At 55.5% G+C, this 21083-nt stretch overlaps 2 protein-coding genes across 6 annotated transcripts in view; both read right to left on the bottom strand.

Moving 5' to 3' along the window:
• The window catches only part of Myo15b (myosin XVB), a 41053-nt gene extending 36423 nt beyond the window's left edge, over positions 1-4630 (bottom strand). Inside the window, exons 1-7 of the mRNA XM_076544016.1 lie at positions 2568-4630; positions 1907-1970; positions 1604-1713; positions 1375-1449; positions 1046-1142; positions 282-415; positions 67-130 (exon numbers count right to left, since the gene is read on the bottom strand). Coding sequence (XP_076400131.1) covers positions 67-130; positions 282-415; positions 1046-1142; positions 1375-1449; positions 1604-1713; positions 1907-1970; positions 2568-4630 — 2607 coding nt within the window. The remainder of the gene's footprint in view (positions 1-66; positions 131-281; positions 416-1045; positions 1143-1374; positions 1450-1603; positions 1714-1906; positions 1971-2567) is intronic.
• Positions 4631-10799: 6169 nt separating this feature from the next.
• Llgl2 (LLGL scribble cell polarity complex component 2) overlaps positions 10800-21083 on the bottom strand; it is a 37443-nt gene continuing 27159 nt past the window's right edge. For 2 of the 5 annotated variants that reach the window (XM_076543743.1, XM_076543744.1), the window contains exons 7-26: positions 19800-19962; positions 19579-19711; positions 19246-19300; positions 18552-18706; positions 17044-17261; positions 16902-16969; positions 16619-16772; positions 16427-16531; positions 15836-16128; positions 15586-15736; positions 14401-14557; positions 13571-13687; positions 13283-13449; positions 12597-12861; positions 12216-12375; positions 12010-12038; positions 11718-11765; positions 11472-11517; positions 11324-11385; positions 10800-11106 (exon numbers count right to left, since the gene is read on the bottom strand). In XM_076543743.1, the coding sequence (XP_076399858.1) occupies positions 11099-11106; positions 11324-11385; positions 11472-11517; positions 11718-11765; positions 12010-12038; positions 12216-12375; positions 12597-12861; positions 13283-13449; positions 13571-13687; positions 14401-14557; positions 15586-15736; positions 15836-16128; positions 16427-16531; positions 16619-16772; positions 16902-16969; positions 17044-17261; positions 18552-18706; positions 19246-19300; positions 19579-19711; positions 19800-19962 (2554 nt within the window). In that variant the 3' untranslated portion in view covers positions 10800-11098. The remainder of the gene's footprint in view (positions 11107-11323; positions 11386-11471; positions 11518-11717; positions 11766-12009; positions 12039-12215; positions 12376-12596; positions 12862-13282; positions 13450-13570; positions 13688-14400; positions 14558-15585; positions 15737-15835; positions 16129-16426; positions 16532-16618; positions 16773-16901; positions 16970-17043; positions 17262-18551; positions 18707-19245; positions 19301-19578; positions 19712-19799; positions 19963-21083) is intronic. The other 3 variants (XM_006993637.3, XM_015987192.2, XM_076543742.1) reach the window with 3 other exon arrangements.

The raw sequence follows: 21083 nt of genomic DNA, 5'->3' as shown, positions 1-21083 counted from the left end.
GGGGTGGAGCAGGGCTTGAGGGCTGTGACTCCTCCTCCGAAGGGTGGGCAGGAGGCGGGTCCTTACCTGAAACACCACTCTGGAGGCCTCAAGCAGATAGTGGGACACAGAGGCTCCTACGGTGACTCCCCTGTGGGTAAAAGAGACAGGGTGGCATACCAGGGGGCACTTTGCAGAAGGGGCCATCCTGGGGCTGGGGGCAAAGGCAGGAAGTATCCGAGCGCCCAAGGAGAGTAACCCATCTCAGGTGTCCCTGCGTCCTCGGGACCTCCATCACTCACTGCTGCAGGCAGAGGCGTAGCTCCTGGCCAAAGCGGCTGGCATTGGCATTGAGGATGGTCTTGGCGTGGCCAAAGCTGCTGAGCACGGGCAGTATGTCCTTTAGCTGTGTGAGGGTTGGGACACTCAGGTATACCTAAGATGGCCATGGCACCCACTCCCCACTGAGAGTCCGCTGTACTGCTGGCTGTGTGTGTGCCCGCGTGGGGTCAGTCCTATCAGAACCCCCCCCCCAAATTAAAAGGGCTGGGGGTGTAGCTCAATTTGTAGAGTGCTTTTCTAACATCCACAAGGCTCTGGGTTCAGTCCCCAGCACCACATAAAACTGGGTGTGGTGGTGCACTCAAGAGGTGCAAGCAGGAGAATCAGAAGTTCAAGGTCATGCTCAGCTACACAGGAAATTCTAGGCCAGCCTGGGCTACCTGAGACCCCATTTAAAAAAAAAATAGAGTCAGGCATGGTGGCTCGTGTCTTTAATCCCAGCACTCTGTAGGTAGAAGCAGGTGGGCCTCTGAGTTTGAGGCCAGCCTGGTCTACAGATTGAGTTCCAGGACAGCCAGGACTATACAGAAACCATGTCTTGAAAAAACGTAAAGCAAAAGCAAATTTAAAAAAACCTACCACCAATAGCAAAAAACAATAAAAAATAAAGTAAAAGGGCCCAACCCGACTGCCTGCATCAGGGGAATCTTGGGGCTGACCCATGAAAAGCCAGGCGTGGAGAAATGGCCTGAGCGATGACCAGCTGCCTCCAGCCAGCCCTCACCTGAGCCCCTCTGGCCTCTGTCTGCTTCTGCCCCAGGCTGCTTAGAAGCTCCAGGATCTTCTTGGCAGTCTCCGTCTTCCCCGAGCCACTGTGCCCCCTGCAGGAGGGAGGAGCTAAGGACGGGAGGGGGCACCCAGGGCCGCCCCGCTGAGCCCAGGAAGTGAGACCTGATTCACGGAGACCAATCAGGAAGCAGAGCTTCGCAGGGCCACTCAGGCTGGCCTCAGGGCAGTCCCGAGGGTATCGCCCTGAATTGCTGCCCAGCAGGGCACAGGATCAGTGGTTAGGGTGGTATGTGGATTCAGGCACACAAGGCAGTCATGACTCACCCTAGGAGGATGCAGGGGTCCTGTCCGGAGCTCTGACACAGGCTATAGGCTGCTGCCCCGATGGCGAAGATGTGTCTGGGGGGAAGGACACGAGAGTGATGAGAAGGTGCCCGCGATGGTTGTCTGGGGCCTCTAGGAATAGGCGAAGCGCCCACGGGCCCTGGAACTCCCTCAGTAAGACGTACGTGCAGGGAGTCGCGAACGGGGGCAAAGGGGCAAAGTCACCTACGGAGTGGTGTTCGGGGCCTTCCTGGGATGGTAGCTGGCCAAGACCTCAGGTGAGAAGAGAGGGAGTGCCTGGTGGGGGTTCAGAGCAAGCAGGAGGGGCCCCCCGAAAGTCTGGCAAAGAAAGCAGAGGCTCTTATGAGAAGGGGACACAAATGGGGACCTCCGATGCACCCCAGACCGGCCCATGCCTTGCGGGACCCCAGGTAGAGCCGGCTTTACACTCAGTCTAGGGATGAAGGGAAGCCCCAGGGGTGCCCACAGAGGAAGAGACTCCAGCCACGCCCCTTCTCTGTGGTCCCCTTACATAGATGCGGCCCAGGTGGAACCTCTTCTTGAGGCACAGCAGCACAGAGCTGTCACACACCAGCCTGTGGGGAGAGCGGGACAAGGGTGAAGTTGCTGAGCGCGGGTCCTGGGCTAGCCCTGCCGCGTTAGGGAAACCCTGGGCAGGAGTATCACAAGTTCAACTCCTGCCTGGGCAACCTGGTGAGATTTTTTTTAACAAATGAAAAGGTATAAACAGGGCGCATGTGGGGGTGGGGCTGGGAGTGGGGGTGAGCAGAAAGATGGCTAAGAGGGTAAAAGCACTGCCCCAAAGCCTGATAACCCGAGTGTGAGCCCCAGAAACGACAGGGTGGGAGAGAGTCAACATCTGCAAGTTGTCCTCTGACCTCTGCATGTATACTGTGACACTCAAGAGTTTGCTCCCACCCCCCATTTAAAAAAAAGCGGGATGGGGGACTACATAGATCAGGACCGAATGCAGGAGATCCTAGGTTCAATCCACAGTAGGGGGGTGCTGGAGCTTTGGAAGGGGAACCTTTCACCCCAAACCTGCCTTTCTATGAGGCAAAAATCCCCTGTTGACTCAGTAAGGGTGCATACGATTTTCAAGGGTCCAAGGGCGGGATGGAGTATGAGGAATTAGGAGCCAGGGGTGGCTGATTCGGCATTATGCCCCTCACCGCAGCCGGGCGAGGTCCTCAATGTCTTCCAGGCCCTCTGGGAGACTCCCGGTCTTAGCACCGGGGAAGGGTGGCATCTCTAGGTCCTTCCGGATGCTCAGCTCCAGATCCCTTTCCAGCGCTGCCTCAGCGTCATCCTCTGGTTCCCACCGCTCCCTTGGGGACCTGCAAGGGCTATTCTGCCGTAGGCGGGTCTCCAAGGTAAGTTGAGGCAGCAGAGTATCAGCGCCAAGCCCAGGGTCTACGCAGGGAGTAGAGCCCTGCGCCCAGTGCACAGGAGTCTTAACTTCTGGGTTCTCTGGCTCCGCTTCGCTCCGGTTCTCTTCCGGTGAAGTTCCACTGGGGGCAGACGGGGAAAAGGAGGGAGCCTGGCGGGACCTGACCACCCCTTCTTCACTAGCCCCTTGCTCCTCTCTGTACTCTGCAGCCCCTGCAGGAGACGAAACGCGGCCTTCCCCAGTGGGGGCGTCCGTGGATGCTCCTGAGGGGCCGCTGCACGACTCCTGCGCACTATGGATCCGGGGGAAGACCACCGCGAACTTTGGATCTGGAGCTGCATCCTCGATGGCTGATGCGCGGTCTGAGCCTGAGCTATTCAGCGCCTGCGGGGGGCTCGGACTGCCGCCAGGGGGAGCCCGCGGCGGTTCCCGGAGCACCGCCCGACAGGCCAGGCGTAAGGCCAGCCAGCGCCGTGGCCCGGGCACCCCGCCCCGCGCCTCGAGCGCCCTCTCGCGGCCGCGCTCCTCACGCTCCTGCGGGCTGGCCCTGCGCGCATCGCCCCGACGTTGCTCCACCCGCAGTCGCAGCCAGCGCAGGAGGCCCAGGGCCCGCGCCGCACGCTGCAGCCGCGCCTTGAGGCTCCCGTGGAGGCCACCCGCGACCTGGGGAGACGTGCCAGCCGGGGCCCTCGTGCGCAGCTTGCGGAGCACCACGAGTGCAGCCAGCGGCGCCGGGTCCCGGGGTCGTCGGTCCCCTGCACCTGCTCCCTCTCTGGCTCCCGTGTCACTCTCGCTCACAGCCACCGGTACCTTCCCCGCCACCTCTCCGACCTGGAGGCGCTGAGCCCTGGGGGCCTCCACCTTCTCAGGCTCAGTGCCTTGCAGCTCAGCCTTTGGCTGCTTCCCGACATCACTGGTGTCTGCGATCACTTTGCAGTCCCCAGGACCCTGAGAGCCCCTGGGGGCGCTTGTGCAGCTATTCTCGAGAGAGCTGGAGACTGCAGCTTCCCTGGCCAGCTCTGTCTCCTGGAACTCAGGGATGCGGCTTGAGGTTCCTGGGGTCTTCCGTGGGCGACGTCTGTGCCCGGACCACCAGGGACTCGAGTCTGTATCTGTCCGGGAATCATCACTCGCTCCCTGAGCCCTTGTCCCCGACGGCCCTTTTCTGCTCTGGAGCTCCAAGGCATGTCCACCATTGCCATGATGGTTGCTGCCGCCAGTTGACTCGGGTCTTCTGATAAGGGCGCCTTCTGAGCTCGTGTCAGAAGTTTTGGCCTTGATTGGCTGCTCGGAGGCTCCACCACCCTGGCTGCTGCTGTCCAGGGCCTCCTGGTGTTCACTGTCCAGGCACGAGCTGCCACCATCCCCGCCCGACGTGTCCCCATCCCTGCCAGAAGTCTCTCGGTGGCCTCGCGGAGCCGATGGTCCCTGCTCCTTTCTTCTGCGGCGGCCGCGCTTGACCGTCCACTCTTCTTCCCCGGGGAGTTTCTGTTCCTCAGGGAGCTCCTCATGACTGTCCCCGGGCTCACGGCTCCCCGTGGACCTGTGGCCCCGACCCTGAGAGCTGCCCTGCCTCTCCCGGGTCTCCAGTGATGCCCCAGTCTCTGCACCTCTGCAGTGGTGGTTCCCCTCTTCGGTGGGCTTCCTGCGGCCTTCAGTGGTCCCCTTGCCTTTGGTGGCCTCGGGGTTCTTAGCGGGCTTGGTCTTGTGGGCTTTGCCGCGGGCAAGCCTGCGATCCCGACTGGGGGCGCTGTCAGCGCTGGCGGACCCCGACTCCTGCTCCACTGAGGCTGGCCTCCCGGGTCGAGCCCGGCGCTGGGGCGCTTTGCCCTTGCTTCCGCCCATAATTGCCTTACCAATTAATGCCTTGCTCCTTTTGCCTTCTGATCGGACTGTCCACGGTTGCCCTGAGGTCTCGGTTGCTGGACACTGTCTGCTCTGGGGAGGTTATGGGCTCAATTTATCCCGAGTCTCCCCTCTTAAGGCAGTAGCATCAATAATGTAGGCGGCAGCGGGTCCTGACTCTCTTGGTCAACAATGGATTGGAGGCAGTGGAAAGAGGAGACGCTGCAGCTGTGGACAAAGGCCGTGGACAGGGCATCGGAGCCAGGACTCCCTGCCATTCAGATCAGCCTGGCACCAGGCCAGACTGAGGAGCCCAGGCTCTCACTTCAGCCTCACTCCCTGTCTGCCAAGAGCGGCAGAGGAAAGCGCTTCTACCCGGGGCCTTCCAGGAGGCTGGGACCATGGCTATGGGACTATGCAGGGGACACTCGGGAGTTCCATTCTTTTCTATTGTGAAATACAGTCTACTAAAAAGTGCATACGATAGGAGTTTGCACCTCGAACCGGGGTAAAACCTGGGCACCGCTCTGGAGTTATGAAACAGAACTAGATAGAAGTCGAATCTCAGGCTCCTAGAAGAGCAGCCAGTGCTCTCAAGCCGTGTCATCAACCTCAAAGGCAACTCACACAAGTGGAAACTTACTTAGCTCACAGATTTTTGTGATTTTTTTTCATCGTGGGGGTAGAATCCAGGGAGAGCCCTGTGGGTTCCAGACAAGTCCTCTGCTAACTGAGCTGCTTTTGTTCACTCAATAGTTCACCTTGGAGGTTTTTTTGTTTTGTTTTTAAGATTTATTTATTTATTATGGTGTTCCATCTGCATGTATGACTGCAGGCCAGAAGAGGGCACCAGATCTCATTATAGATGGTTGTGAGCCGCCATGCGGTTACTTAGAATTGAACTCAGGACCTCTAGAAGAGCAGCCAGTGCTCTTAACCTCTGAGTCATCTCTCCAGCTCTACCTTAGAGGTTTTTACAACACATGTTGAGCAGCCCAGAGGTGATGGTGAACGCCTTTAATCCCAGCAATGGGAGGCAGAGGCAGGAGGATCTCTGTGAGTTTGAGGCCAGCCTGTTCTACATAATGAGTTCCAGGACAGCCCAGGCTACACAGCAAAACCCTGTCTTGAAAAACCAAAACAAACAAACAAAACAAGAAAACAAGCAACATCACCATGTGCTGACTTCCCTCCTCTTCCTCCCCAGTTGCTCAGCCTCCTGATGAATTAATGTTCTATAGTTTAACCAATTGATGATAGAGCTTTTAAAATTGTATTCATTTATTTATTTAGTATGTGTGAATGTGAGTGTGTGTGAGTGCACGGCGCGTGCATGCATACCACAGTCCATGTGTGGGGTCAGAGGACAGGCAGCATGCTGTACTCAGTTCCTTCCTTCTACCTGGTGGGTCCTGGGGTTAACCTAGGCTGTGAGGCTTGGAGGCCCTTTGATGAATGGCTTTCTAAACTTTTATTTGTATTTTATTTTTTGAGACAGGGTCTCTCTACATAGCCCTGGCTGTCCTGGAACTCACTGTGTAGACCAGGCTGACCCTGAACTAATTCAAAGATTGGCCTGCCTTGGCCTCCCAAGTGCTGGGATCAAAGGCATGCACACCACTGCCCAGTTACCCATAGATTTTTTTTTTTTTTTTTTTTTTTGGTTTTTCGAGACAGGGTTTCTCTGTGTTGCTTTGCGCCTTTCCTGGAACTCGCTTTGGAGACCAGACTGGCCTTGAACTCACAGAGATCCGCCTGCCTCTGCCTCCCAAGTGCTGGGAATAAAGGTGTGCGCTGCCGCTGCCGCCGCCACCGCCGCCGCCGCCACCACCACCACCACCACCACCCGGCTAGATTTTTTTTTTTAATTAATGAAATTTATTCATTTATTTTACATCCCAACTGCAGGAGAGGCCTCCCTCTCCTCCCATTCCCTCCCCCTGGATTTTTTAAAAAACTGAGTTGATGCTACCTCATCTCACCTTTTGCTTATGAGAGAGGTGGGGGGGGGGGGCTGGAGAGATGGCTCAGAGGTTAAGAGCATTGACTGCTCTTCCAGAGGTCCTGAGTTCAATTCCCAGCACCCACATGGTGGCTCACAACCATCTGTAATGAGATCTGGTACCCTCTTCTGTATACACAATAAACAAATGAATCTTTAAAAGAGAGAGAGAGAGAGAGAGAAAGAGAGAGAGAGAGAGAGAGAGAGAGAGAGAGAGAGAGAGAGAGAGGTGGGGACATGAAGCAGTGGTTAGGAGCACTTGTTGCTCTTATGGTGGGCCCAGGCTAGGTTTCCAGCACCCACGTGGTGGAAACTGTAACTCCAGTTTCAGGAGAGCCAATGCCCTCTTTTGGCCTCTGAGGCCAGCAGGCACACACACACACACACACACACACACACACACACACACACACACACACGCACACAAACATATGTGCAAGCAAAACACTCATCCCATAAAGTAATCATCTTTTGCTTACATTACAAACAGCACCAGGAAATAATTTCATCCAAGTAGAATTAACTTCCAGAAGGAGACTTGCTGGACCATAGGCTGTGTGTGTTTGTAATTCGGAGATTTCTAAATTTTCTTCCATAGAGGTTGTGCCAGTTTACACTCACGAGGAGGAAGCAACTGTCCCAAAGGACCACAAGCTCATGGGCAACACCAGTGTACCTGCAGACAGCTGTAGGAGGCAATACCCGCTGCCAGCATCATTGTTCAAAGGGCTGGGCACCCAGTAAGAAGCAGAACGCTCACACAGCAGATTCTCACGCAGCAATGAGAGCCACAGAGGAGAGTGACGAGGACGACTTGGTAATCTTGTAAACAATGGTGTGTGAAAGCAGCCAGGCATGGAAGGGCAATCAGCACGGGATTCTATTGACAGACAGACAGACAACCAAGGCATGGGTCTGCAGCAGGATCCCAGGGTGTGCACGATGCTGTGCGTTAGTTTGTGGAGATTTATCCAGTTGATGACCGTGACCCATGTAGGATTACTATGATTTTCTAAAGATAACACGGAGAAGGAGACATGGACAACACCAGCAGGTCCCACCCAGGCATGGCCTTAGTATGTCTTACAGATCCCACCCAGGCATGGGCTTAGTATGTCCTAGGCGGTTTTCAACGTTTTGCTATGAACTCACGGAATCCTTGGGCAGGTACTACACAGATGCACTCTGTGGAGGAGACCTCAGAGGCACACAGCTTATGTTAAACTGAGACACACCATCCCAGTCTGGCTGGAACCCCTGCTGGAGAATGGCTGTGAGGAACTGCCATCACTGACCAGCAGAACTCTAGTTCCTGGTTGACCTCTTTACAACATGAACTGTGAGCTCTTGGGACAAACTCTTGAACAAATGGAAGGCTCTGCGCTCTCACGGACTTTCAGGTCCTTCTGGTGACCCAGAAGTAATACATATTATATTGGTAAATGATTGTGGTTTTTTGTTTGTTTGTTTGTTTGTTTGTTTGTTTGTTTTCAAGACAGGGTTTCTCCTTTCCTGGATCGCGCTCTGTAGACCAGGCTGGCCTCGAACTCACAAAGATCTGCCTGGCTCTGCCTCCCGAGTGCTGGGATTAAAGGCATGCGCCACCACTGCCTGGCTATGATTGTGTTTTTTAAGAAAAGATTTATCATAGTTTTAATTATGTGTATATGTGTGTGGGTATGTACCTGTGAGTACAAGTACCCTCAGAGGCCAGAAGAGGGTGTCAGATCCCCTGGAACTGGAGCTATAGATGGTTGTGAGCCACCATGTGGGTGCTGGGAATCAAACCCAGGTCCTCTGGAAGAGCAGCCAGTGCTCTCAACCATAGAGCCATCTCTCCAGGCCCCATGTTTTGTTTTGGTTTTGGTCTGTATTTTTTTAATTTGCTTATTTATTTTTCTATTATCAGCTTGATACAGTACAAATTCTTATCCTAATAGTGAAATGTTTCACTGAGGCTTGCCCAGTGATTGAGTAAAACCAAAACTTATTCTAAGCCACAGTCATCCTAGGGTCCCCCCTGCTATGTAGCCTCCCTGGTTCTGTGGGTTGCAGTTTGATTGTCCTTTGCTTTATATCTAGTTTCCACTTATGAGTGAGTACATACCATGTTTGTCCTCCTGTGTTTGGGTTACCTCACTCAGGATGATATTTTCTAGTTCCATCCATTTGCCTGCAAATTTCATGCTGTCATTGTTTTTCTCTGCTGAGTAGTACTCCATTGTGTATATGTACCACATTTTCTTAATCCATTCTTCTGTTGACGGGCATCTAGGTTGTTTCCAGGTTCTGGCTATTCCAAATAGTGCTGCTATGAGCATAGTTGAGCATGTATCTTTGTGGTATGATTGAGCATTCCTTGGATATATGCCCAAGAATGGTATGGCTGGGTCTTGAGGTAGATCGATTGCCAATTTTCTGAGAAACCACCATACTGATTTCCACAGTGGTTGTACAAGTTTACATTCCCACCAACCGTGGAGGAGTGTTCCCTTTGCTCCACATCCTCTCCAACATAGACGGTCATTAGTGTTTTTGATCATAGCCATTCTGACAGGTGTAAGGTGGTATCTCAGAGTCGTTTTGATTTGCATTTCTCTGATGACTAAGGATATTGAGCATTTCCTTAAATGTCTTTCAGCCATTTGTGATTCTTCTTTTGAGAATTCTCTGTTTAGCTCTTTAGACCATTTTTTAATTGGATTGTTCAGTATTTTTTTGTCTAGTTTCTTGAGTTCTTTATATACTTTGGAGATCAGTCCTCTGTCAGAAGTGGGGTTGGTGAAGGTCTTTTCCCATTCTGTAGGCTGTCGCTTTGTCTTATTGACTGTGTCTTTTGCCCTACAAAAGCTTCTCAGTTTCCAGAGGTCCCACTTATTAATTGTTGTGTTCAGTGTCTGTGCTGCTGGTGTTGTATTTAGGAAGTGATCTCTGTGCCAATGCATTCAAGAGTACTTCCTACTTTCTCTTCTATTAAGTTCAGCGTAACTGGATTTATGTTGAGGTCTTTGATCCACTTTAGCCCCCATGTTCTTTTACTTGAAAGTCTCACCCAGGACAAGACATTCTGCCTGGACCCTCCCAAAGAGAATGTTCAGATATAAGCATGGTAGTGACTGTCATCTGGGCTGAGCAACCATCATCTTGGGGCATTCAGTTGCACCTCCTTGCAAAGAAGCATCCCTGATGTTTTTCTGTCAGCTTAGCAGCTGTACATGAATCTACTGACATTTTAATTATCGTCTGGAGCCCCAGAGCCCCACAGTCAACGCTCTGCTGGCCACTCAGGCCATGGCCTTGAGGGCCTTTCAGTCCCGCAGCCGAGGAAGTTCCAGGGCTGTGATATGTAGGTTTAAACTAAGTCTCATTTTATTTACCAACAAAGACTTGGAAGCCATATGTGGAGGTGGAGGTGAAAATCTGTTAGATCAGAGAACCTGAGAAGCAACTGGCTGACCTTCCTTTTTGGCTGGAGAAACAGCAAGGGACCTGTCTCTTCACTGGTCCCAAAACTAAAAGGAAGCGCCATACTCAAGTCCCTGCCCTCTCCTTCCCGCGTGTCTTCTCTATCCAAACTGCTGGCTTCTCTATGGCCAATTCCAGTCAGCTAGCCAGCAGCTCCACCCCGATGCAAGGTCAACTTTATTTAACAGTCTTGGAGTGTCACAGTGCGATCAAAATTCCCACAGCACACACCCGCTGGGCATGCCTGCAGTTTACATCCCACTTAAAGGGCAGAGTGGGGCATTAAGTTCTTGCCCAAGTATCCAACTGCCTCTACACCAACCAACTCTGCCTTAAATGCACATGGCCTGGGGGAGGGGCCACTCTGGGGTCCCCACTAGAGTGGCGTCTGTTGCTACAGGGAAGCTCTCATCCTTACTGGGTCAAAGCTTTTTAGGGGTGGCCTATGGGGGAGGAGCACCCACACCTCTGTAGGTAACCCCTCACCTGTGCCCTGTAAGGAAGCCCAATAATTCATTAGTAGGCCAGGGTGGACTCTGGCAGATCATGGCTCTGTTATATGGATGCTGTTTGCCCTCCCCACCACCACCACTGGAAGGTATTTTAGCAACATCTGGTGATTCAAATACTTAAAGAGGAGGTTCTCTGAGCATCTCCGAGCTGGAGATGGACTTAAATCACTGAAAAATTGTCCTCAGGCTGTTCCAGTGAAGACATAACAAGGTGTTTATTAAAAACTCTGTTTTACTCAGAGGCAGTTAAAATTTATAATTTAAAACCCAACCCACTACAAAAGGGGGGGGGGTGGAGAATAAAAACTGTGCAACATTGACAAAAGAACAAGACAGACAGGACCCAGGAGGGGCCGCCTGGGGTGGGGCTCTCCTCTCCTGAGGCCAGGAGCAGCAACAGGGTGGCGGCCAGGGCAGACCCTGGCCAGGCTCGGGCTGGAAAGGCCCTCAGTAGTGTGTGTTCTTCTTACAGCCTGGATGCTGTCCCGTTCACTCCGCTGTGGAAGGACATGGGGAGGCAGTAGGTCAGGACCATCCCGGGCAGCACAGGGTGCCAAAGTCACCCACCCTGAGCCACCAATGCCATTGGTGATTTCTAGGGCTAAGATGGCCCTGGAGGCCTGTGGGGCCCAGGAACGGTAGCCATTGGGGCTCCTCTTCCTGTCCTTCCTAGGCAGCAGACCTTCCCCTCCCCTGGAGGGCCCACAGCCCTACCTTCCCCATTGCTGAGGCTGCATCCCACAGCCACTCGGTGAGAACGCCAATTGCCATAGCTCCTGAGGTGGGAAAGACAGGGAAATCACCCTTCATGGTGGCCTCGTCCCCCACGTCCCCACATTCTCCCAGCACTGTAGTGACTTACCCCCGGTCCCCTTCCAGCGTGCTCTGGATTTCCTTTAGGACCCCTGCTGGGTAGGAGAGACCCAGTGAGGCCTGCAGGGATAAGGCCAGACACTGTCTCTTTCACCAGTGGGGTGCCAGACCGGCTTGTGCCCTGGCCCACAGAAAGCCCACGCCTGGCTTCCTCTGGCCTTCCAAGCTTGCCCTGTACCCCAAGACATGCTTCCCCTCTCTCACGTGAGCCTCACCGACCCCCACACCGACTCACACTCGTCATTGAGCAGAGCGTGCTCCATCACTGGGCCAGGCTTCTTCTCTGGAAGGCAGAGTGGTCAGGGGGGCCTGTCCTGGGCCCTCTGCCCAGCCCTCTTATTACAGGGGTTAAGGGAGCGAGTGCTGAGACCCCAGATGCAGGAAACCGTTCCTTCCGCTCCCGGTCTAAACTCACTCTTCCCTCTCGCTCACCCTCCTCAGTGCCCCCCCCCCCCCCCCCCGACTCCAGTCAGCCAGCTGTGTCCCAGGTGTGCCCCACGGAGCAGCCAGAGGCCGACATATCTTACCTTCCCCATCACTTTGGCTTCTTGAGTTCCTGTGGAGGGGCAGACAGTGAGGGCTGGGGACCACTGGGCTCTGAAAATCCTGCTCCCGTGAGGAATGGGTGAGGCCAACCTGCTTGACCAGGTCTGAGCAGGGGAGGGGTCTGCACTGGCAGCTGGCCAGTCAGCAGATGCCGCAGAAGGAAAGGCCTCTGGACCCTCATCCTCACCTGACTTGGCCCGAGGTCCTTTGGGGGCCCGTGCTGTTGCCGTTACTGGGGCGGCTGTGGTTCTTGGTTTTGGTTGAATCCACCAAACACCGGGGCTCAACCAGCCACTTGGTGGAGAGAGAAAAGCGCTCAAACTCTGAGGGTGATATCAGGTAGAAACCTGCGGAGAGGCAGAGAAGCCCTGAGTGAAGCCGGCCCGGGGCTCCTGGGCGCTGCGGCTGTGGCAGCGCCTCCCTCCCAGGGGGGTGGGGACAGAGCCTCCTTGCTGGATGCTCTTCACTCAGGGCAGGCAGAGCCCCACATCTGAGCTGCTCCTGCCTCTCTCCCTTCTCTCAGTGCCTGAGACCCGCTCACCGAGAGCCCCAGCCCAGGCCTGCTCACCTTGGCCATATTTGGTGAAGACACAGGAGGCGATTCCACTGACGTCCTCCTTTCGGATGCAGCTGTATCGCGCTTGGGGCTTGAGCAGGGGCATGGAGACCACCTGGATGTCGCCCGAGTTGGTGAGCACCGCCAGGTGGTGCTCCCCGTAGTCCTCAGCCCTGCAGCTGCCGAAGTGAGCCACACCCACTCTTCGCACCCGTGAGCCCTCCAGGGCTGTCAGCTTCAGCTTCATCTTGGCACTCACCTTGGGCAGTGTGAATACCTGGGCACACATGGCAGCGGGGCGTGAGTCACACCACATAGCTGGACTGTGGTCCTCGCACCCATACGACCATTGGGACCTTGTCCTTTAGCAGACACCTCACGGTGGACAACAAGCTCATCCGGGTCTTAACACCCCTCAGCTCTTAGATGCAGATCTTGGGCCAGGAGGATGCAAGGCCCCTGACATCTTGTTTGGGCATTCTGCGCCTCCCACAGACTCAGGTCCTGTCCCAGGGTGACCCTTTAGGTCTAAGGCAGACACACACAAGACCACCCCCTCTTGCCCCCCTTCTTTCCTGTGACCCTGAAGAACATACCCCAACTCCAAATGAGAACCTTAGTCCACTATCACTATTTGTGTTCAGGGGCTGAACTCCACTGATGTCCTAGGGGCACCCGGGGACCCTGCCACGCGGCACCTTGAATTGTTCCTCTGACACCACAAGCAACTGGTGGCTGCCTTGCATGTCCGGGCTCTTGGACAGGTCATGGGCTACTTCCAGGGGCTCGGGAAGGGGTACACTGTGTCCGTCAAGCACCAGGATGCCCACCACGGGCGCACGATGCATCAGCTGGATCTCCTTGGCTACAAGGGAGGCAGGTTGGGGAGGCAGCAGTTTGGGGACAGGGCTTGGTGACCTGGGCGGGACCACACCCGCCAAGCCGGGTAGCTCCGGCCCCCTGGGTGTTCCCTGTTCACCACTCACCCTGCTCAGCCCGAACCGGCTCCTCCATTCTCCGCTCTGCAGGAGGCACACGCAGGGAAAAAGCATAGATGGTACCTCCATTGGTGCCAGCCCACAGTGAAGGGCAGTGGCGGGAGCCTGCCAAAAAACAAAGGCTTGGGTGCCTAACCCGGGGCTCTGGGAGCTGAGGAGGGCTGGCAACCTCGGCTTCCACCCCAAGCCCTGCTACTGAAACCCTCGAGTCAGGCTGGCAAGCTTCCTCAAGCTTCCCTTCTCTGTAAACCAGACATGCTGTGGGCCTCTCCAGCCTCCTGGGCAAGCATCCCACAGTCTCACGGGGCTCCCCACACAGATGAGACTGAGCCCAGGACAGCTCTGCCCTTGGAGGGATACAGCAGTGGCCACTCACATGCAGCAGGGAGGAATCAGCTAGGGAGAAACACTTCCGCATGCCTACTGGGTGGCAACAGGAACCCTGCCACCCCACCCGCTATGGAGGCAGAAGCCAGCAGTCCCGTTTTACGTGAGAGGAGGCTGAGGGCCAGAAAGGTTAGGCGATGTGTCTAAGGCCATGCTTCTGGAGAGCCGTGGAGTAAGGCTCTCAGACCAGGCAGCTGACTGTCAAGTCCGGGAGGAGAGGGAAGGAAGCCGACGTTGGCTCTGGTTTCTGCCTCGACCAACAGACTAGGCCTCCGAGGGTCCCAGGCCCGCAGCACTGCCTATATGCTTTCACATCAGGAGTACCCACCGACCCATTTCCTCATGCCAGAGTCCACCGATCCATGCCCTCATGCTACAGGTGTCTCCCACCACGATGTGTCTACACCCCCAACCTCGGGCTGGCTACTCACTGTCCCTCACGTAGGTATCAGCAAAGTAGAGGGTCCGGACGAAGCCAGTGAAAGAGTCCTCCGCAGAGCGGGCCTCGATCTTGCGCTGCACTGGGGCCAACTCCATGTTCTGCAGGCCTGTCCGTTCCGCCTTGGTGCTCACAGCCTGAGCCTGCGCCTGCAGGAAGGTGGGCTGGGACTGAGGGTGGGCTCGCCTCTGCTCCTCAGGCACTGACTTGCTCAATGCTAATCCTTCCAGGGAAGGGCTGGCCACAGTCAAGCCAACCACCTGACTGCTTGGGCCCAAGAGGACTTTGTCCAAGAGGTTCCCTGAGGAGAACTTGCCTGACTTCTCAGCATTTCATGGGTAGAAAGAGACAGAAAAATAAGACAATTGTGCTGGCTAATTTTATGTCAACTTGAGACAAGTTAGAGTCATCTGAAAGGGGGGAACCCCAGTTGAGAAAATGCCTCCGTAAGATTGGTCCCAGGCAAGCCTGTAGGACATTTTTTTTTAGATCTATTTATTATGTATACAGGGTTCTGTCTGCATGTATGCCTGCAGGCCAGAAGAGGGCACCAGATCTCATTACAGGTGGTTGTGAGCCACCATGTGGTTGCTGGGAATTGAACTCAAGATCTCTGGAAGAGCAGCCAGTGCTCTTAACCTCTGAGCCATCTCTCCAGCCCTGGACATTTTCTTAATTAGTGATTGATGGGGGAGAGCCCAGCCCACTGTGGATGGCACCATCCCTGGGCTGGTGGTCCTGGGTTCTATAAGAAAGCAGGCTGAGCAAGCCATGAGGAGCAAGCCAGTAAGCAGCCCCCTCCATGGCCTCTGCATCAGCTCCTGCCTCCAGGTTCCTGCCCTGTTTGAGTTCCTATCCTGACTTCTTTCAATGATGAACAGTGATGTGGATGTGTAAACCAAATAAACCCTTTCCTCCCCAAGTAGCTTTTGACCATGGTGTGTCATCACAGCAACGGGAACCCTGACTCCAACAAGAATCATGAATATTTACTGGGACTTGTCTATAAAGTCAGCATCACAGCTGTGGCTCTTTGGATGTGGGGAAGCTGAGGCACGCTGGTAGCCACCGGGTTAGTGGGCGGGGAACCTACTTGCTCTGGACTCAGATCCTGTGCTTAGAGCCTGGGGAGAGAGCTGGGGTCCCGGAGATGGCTGCTCTGAGCCTTGGGCCTCACCTCTCCAGTGTAGCCACCCGGCCGCCGTTTATGACCAGATACTCTGCTGCGGCGCATTCGACGGAACGATTGACGTAGAGACTTCTTGAGGGACTTTACTCGAGACAGTGGGCCCTCCAAGGCTAGCTGGTCACTGGGGTGCAGTGTGCACCTTGAAAGAGGGGGAGGTCAGGTCAGGCCATCAACACTACAGGGCCCCAAGGTCCTCACGGGTCCCAGTCCAGTCTCCAGCCCCGAAAGCCCCGCTCACTTGACAAAGACCTGCCGCCGCCGCTGGTGATCAAAGAGGCCGAAGCCGTGACTGGTGCCGAAGGCTACAAGCCGCCACTCGGAGTGCAGAGCCAAGGAGGTGACCACAGCTGGGGGCTGGCACTGTACCAGGACAAAGGGCTGGAAGCCTGGCTCGAAGCTCACGGGCCCTGGGCGGGCGGCGAGGCGCTCGTGCCCCTTCCAGCGGTAGCCCTCCTGGTCCTGCAGCAGGTCAGCCTCCACGTGCTCCACGGCGTGCTCAGCCGCCTCGTCGTTCAGCTCCAGCACCAGCACCTGGGGTGGGGGTGGGGGTGGCAGAGAGTTCAGCAGGGCCCAGGCACCACAGCACAGCACAGGACTTAGAAACCACGCCGAAGTCTTCTCTGCCCGACTCCAGCCCCAATCCTCATTTCTGGAGGGGGAGCATAAGTCGCTCTGGGGGCCACTCCCTAGGGGAACCAAGCATCCTGCACCTGCTGGCAAAAGCTGCAGGTGTGCTCCAGATGTTGCTGCCAGATAGGGGTTCCTGTTCCTGATGTGCAAAGTCACCCAACCACTGTGCCCTCAGCCCCCACCCTGCCCGGCCTGCTACCTGCCCTGCCGTGCCTGCCACAGCCAGGTAGCCACTGTATTTACAGAGGAAGATCTTCTGGATGCCCAGCCGAGGATCATCACTGTAGGGATCAAAAGAGCCCACCTGGCAAGGGAGGGAGAGCCCGTGAGTGGTCACGGGCCTGTCCCAGCTAGGTTCCCCATGCCCCTGGTTCCCAGGCTCCCAGCTCACCTTGCGGAGCGGGGGCCACTCCTCCTCACCCTGGGTACTGAGGTTCTCGCTGAGGTCCGTGTCTGTGAGGAACACTCTCACGGTGCTGAGTTTGTACAGCAGCCGCAAGCAGACACCCGAGGCATCCCAGAAGCGCACTGTGCCATCCTCATGCCTGCGGGCAGAGCCTGGTGAGGGCTATGTCGGCCAGGTGTCTGGAGTCTGGCATGCACAACCCAGGGCTTTGTTCCTACCCACCATGTCCTCCTCGGCAAAGGGAAAAACAGCCATCCCAGTCACCTACCCCGTGAGCAGCAGGTCCCGCTGGGGTGGAGGCGGGGCCAGGTTGGTGCCACCATCGATGGGCCACTCCTGGAAGAGATCAGGAAGTCCAACAGAGCCTGGGCCCGAGTCAGGAGTGGGCGTGGGGCTGGGGCTGGACCTACCATGGTGGAGAAGTGTGGGTTCTGGCGGCTGCCCGCAGCAATGACGCGCTCCCAGAGCTTCAGGGGGATGTTAGAGACGTGGTGAGAGCAGGTGATGGCGGAACAGTGCAGGGAGGCCAGGTAGGGCAGCTGCACGGGCGGCCAGCCTGCTGTCTGCAGGTCGATCACCACCAGCTCCTCCTCCGCCAGCACCACCAGGGCGTACGGGTCATCAAAGCCTGGAGAACAGGCAAACTGTCACGGTTAGCTTAAGAGGCAGCCAGCCCCATCTGGGCTGCAGAAAGAGCTCCAGGCCGGCCCATCAATCTATATTGCTTGTCTTGTGCAAAATAAGAGCTACAAGCAGGCCAGGCGGTGGTGGCGCACACCTTTAATCCCAGCACTTGGGAGGCCGAGGCAGGTGGATCTCTGTGAGTTCGAGGCCAGCCTGGTCTACAGAGCGAGTTCCAGGACAGCCAGGGCTACACAGAGGATAAAAAGAGCTACAAGCAGAGGCGCCACAATCAAGGCCTCTCTGCATGGCTGCCCCAGTGACCAGCACCCCCGAAAACCAAACAAACAAAAGCTCAGTCAGGCATGGGAGCGGCTAGAAGTGCTGGCTGGGGCGATTCTAATGTTTGACCTTGACTGATTTGACCTTGACTGATGACCTGATCTGTCAAGGGAGGGATGGTAAGTGTTTTCTCTGCCACAGCACCTCAGTTTGCCCTGTAGGACCAAAGCAGGGACAGGCAGCAAGTCACCAAGTATGTGTGTGTGTGTGTGTATGTGTGTGTGTGTGTGTGTGTGTGTGTGTGTGTGTGTGTCCCCATAGAGTGGCCCGCAGGCTTCAACCTGCGGATGCCTCTCAAGGGAGACGTGAGAGGAGGGAGCAGCTCTAAGCGACAGATCGGGAGGAAGGAGGAGAGGCTGAGAAGGAGACACAGGCCCGAGGTCTCTCTGGGTGAGGGAAGATCAGAAGACTCAAAGCCAGGAGTGACTGGAGCAGCCCAGGCTCCGACCCCTGAGGACCCCGGCTGGGGAAGTCGTGGTCACTGGCAAAGGAGGCCTGCCCTCCTCTCCTGGACAGTACCCAGGCCTCCTCCCTGTTTCTGCACCAGCCCTTGCTGATCTTGTCAGTTCCCCTATTTATGAGGCTGACTCGGGGGTGGCCCCACACCGCCACCTACTACCCCACCCAGACTTCACCACAACTAAGCCAGGACCCTCTTGCCAAGCTGGACAGGCATAAATCCAGCAATGCGGCTCTGCCCGAGTTGGGCCAAATCCCTTAAAGAGAGCTTGAGACAGGTAAGAGGTGTAGCCTGGCAGGTGGCATTCCAGACTGGGTCTCCACCTGGGAGAATGGCAGGGAGGGAGAGAGCAGGATTCACAGGTGTCCCTGGCCTTGGTGACACTAAGAAGGGGTCGTAAGGCCAAGAGACCCGGAATGGCGGCAGATTTGGGTACCCAGCACCCGTCCTCATTTTCTCAACCGCCCAGAAGCCCGACTCCTGATGTTCGCCTACCAGCTGTAGGGTCGGCCTCCGTGAGGACAGTGAAGTCAATGACACGGGAGGTGAAGTCGAAGGCTGTCTGCTGCCCGTTGTGGACCACTGAGATGCAGTGGCGGTCCCCGTAACTGGCACGTGGCATACCGCCCTGGAAGATGGTGAAGGGCAACCTGCAGGCAGGCACAGGGAAAGGTGGACTGGGGCTCGGTATGACTCCCGACAGCCACGAGCCGGGTTGGCAGCTGGGACCTGATGGAGCATACAGGGCAGTGGCAGAGGCTGGGGGACCCCGGAGCCCGAAGGGAAGCCAGTCTCCAGGATGGCTGGAGGGGGCAGAGTAGATGCCCATCTCTTCCCAATTGCAACAGCCTAGGAGGACTTGGGGTGAGGTGGGGCCCCCGGGCTAGGAACCATGCCTACTCTTCTACAGTGGCCTACCTAACTGTTCCCAGACCAGGCCTCACTGTATACAACTCCTTCTGAGGAAACGGAACTCTGGCTGGCAGCATCTTCAGATGGGAATGGACTTTGCAAGAACTACCCACCGAGAGGTAGAATGATAAATCTGACAGCCTACCCCACCCGCGTTTCCCCGGTGATGGAGACCCCAGAAATCCTCCCTGGGCACTGACTCCCCAGGCAGGAGCCCAGGGGTCTTTCCAGGGCAGCTGCACAAAGTGGGAAGGACAAGGAAGACATCGGCACTCACCCTTGCCTCGTGGTCAGCCAGAAGATTTTGGTTATAGCCTTGCAAGGAAAGGGACCTAAGAGAAAAGGGGACAGCTTGAGTGGGTCCCCCACAAAGTTTAGATCCCTTACTCTAACCACGAGTGAATCTGTAAGAAGGAGGCTTCCTCTGTGCACTTTCCTGACAGCCACGGCGGGAACCAGAAAACCAGCTGTGTACCTTTGGACCAAGCCCTGAACCTCCCGGGGCCCAGATTCTGCCTCTACGAGCTGGGCAGCCTACCCGAGCCCAGGAAAGACAGAGGTGCTTCTCAGGCAGAAGACGGGGTTAGATCCTCTAGGCAGAAGCACTGACCGTAAGGTATGGAACTGCGCAGAGGGTCTGGGTTCTGGATGTCACTGGACACGGGCCACTGGCAGTGGCTGCCGTCGGAGTGGCAGGTGACTATCAGGCAGCCATCCCTCTGCCAGCTGACATTCTCCAGTTGCTTTGGAGGAGAGGAAGAGATCAGGTGGGGATCAGGCCAGCAGTCTGCACAGGGGCCTGGGAGAGCCACTCTCCCAGACACCACCTACCTGGCTGCTGAGGAAATGGTAAAGCACACGACTGCCCTGAAGGTCCCAGATGACAACGAGGCCTCGGCTGTAGCCAATGAGGATTTGGTTGGGGTCACGAGGGTGCTCCTGCAGAGCTTCCACCATCTCGAACACTCGCCGGTGGCGGGCCTCCTCCGGCAGCCTAGGCAAGGGAGTGAGTGCCATGAGCCCATGCAACAGTGGGTACCCCACATGCTAGCCCAGGAGGATGGCGGGGCCAGCCACATCATCGTGAGGGTCATGCAGAACAAGGCATGGTATTCATGTATTTTAAAACACACACACAAAAACTCAGGGGGCAGGTATGATAATAGACACTACAACCCCAAGACTTAGAGAGCAGGAGAAGGATCAGGTGTTCAAGATCAAGTGTGCAGTAGTTGAAGCTAGTCTGGGTCACATGAGACTCAAATCTTCACAGATAAAAAAGTCTGCTGAGTGTGGTGGTGCATGTCTGTAATAAGCAGAGGCAGATGGATCTCTGTTAGTTCGAGACCAATCTGGTCTATTTAGCAGGTCTGGGACAATCAGGGCTGCATAGAGAGACCCCGTCTCAACCCACCCCACTAAAAAGATGGTTTTTTATTGTTTTTAATTATGTATACATGTGTATGCATGTGTGTAGGGGTGTGCACATGAGTGCTGGGGCCAGTAGAGGCCTGAGGCAGCAGATCCCTTGGGAGCTGGAGTTAAGGTGGTTGTGAGCCACCCAATGTGGGTGCTGGGAACTGAACCTGGGTCCTCTGCAAGAGCAGCCAGTACTCTTAACCATCTCTCCAGCTCCTTACTTATTTATTTTTTTAATTTTATTTATAATGGGTGTGTGCATGGTGTATGTTTGTGAATATGGGCATGCACAAGTGTGGTCAGAAGACTCTCTCTCTTTCTCTCTACATACATACATATATATATCTTATTTTTATTTTATGAGCATTGGTGATTTTGCCTTCATGTGTGTCTGTGTGACAGTGTTGGATCCCCTGGAACTAGAGTCACAGACAGTTGTGAGCTGCTATGTGGGTTCTGGGAATTGAACCCGGGTCCTCTGCAAGAGCAGTCAGTGCTCTTAACTGCTGAGCCATCTCTCCAGCCCTGGAAGACAATCTTTTGAAGTCAGTTCTCTCCTACTTTTACCTGGGTCCCGGGGATGGCACAGAGGCCGTCAGGTTGGAGTGGCCAGTGTTAAACTTGACCTGCCGAGCCGTCACGATGGCCCTTTCCTGCTGCTGTTGTGCGTATGGTGCATGTGTGCGTATGTGCTGT

Source organism: Peromyscus maniculatus, chromosome 8 (genome assembly GCF_049852395.1).
Source record: "Peromyscus maniculatus bairdii isolate BWxNUB_F1_BW_parent chromosome 8, HU_Pman_BW_mat_3.1, whole genome shotgun sequence".
In the NCBI taxonomy this organism is placed as follows: Eukaryota; Metazoa; Chordata; class Mammalia; order Rodentia; family Cricetidae; genus Peromyscus; species Peromyscus maniculatus.
Note: the sequence above shows the minus strand (reverse complement) of the source record. Positions and strands in the feature narration are given on the sequence as shown.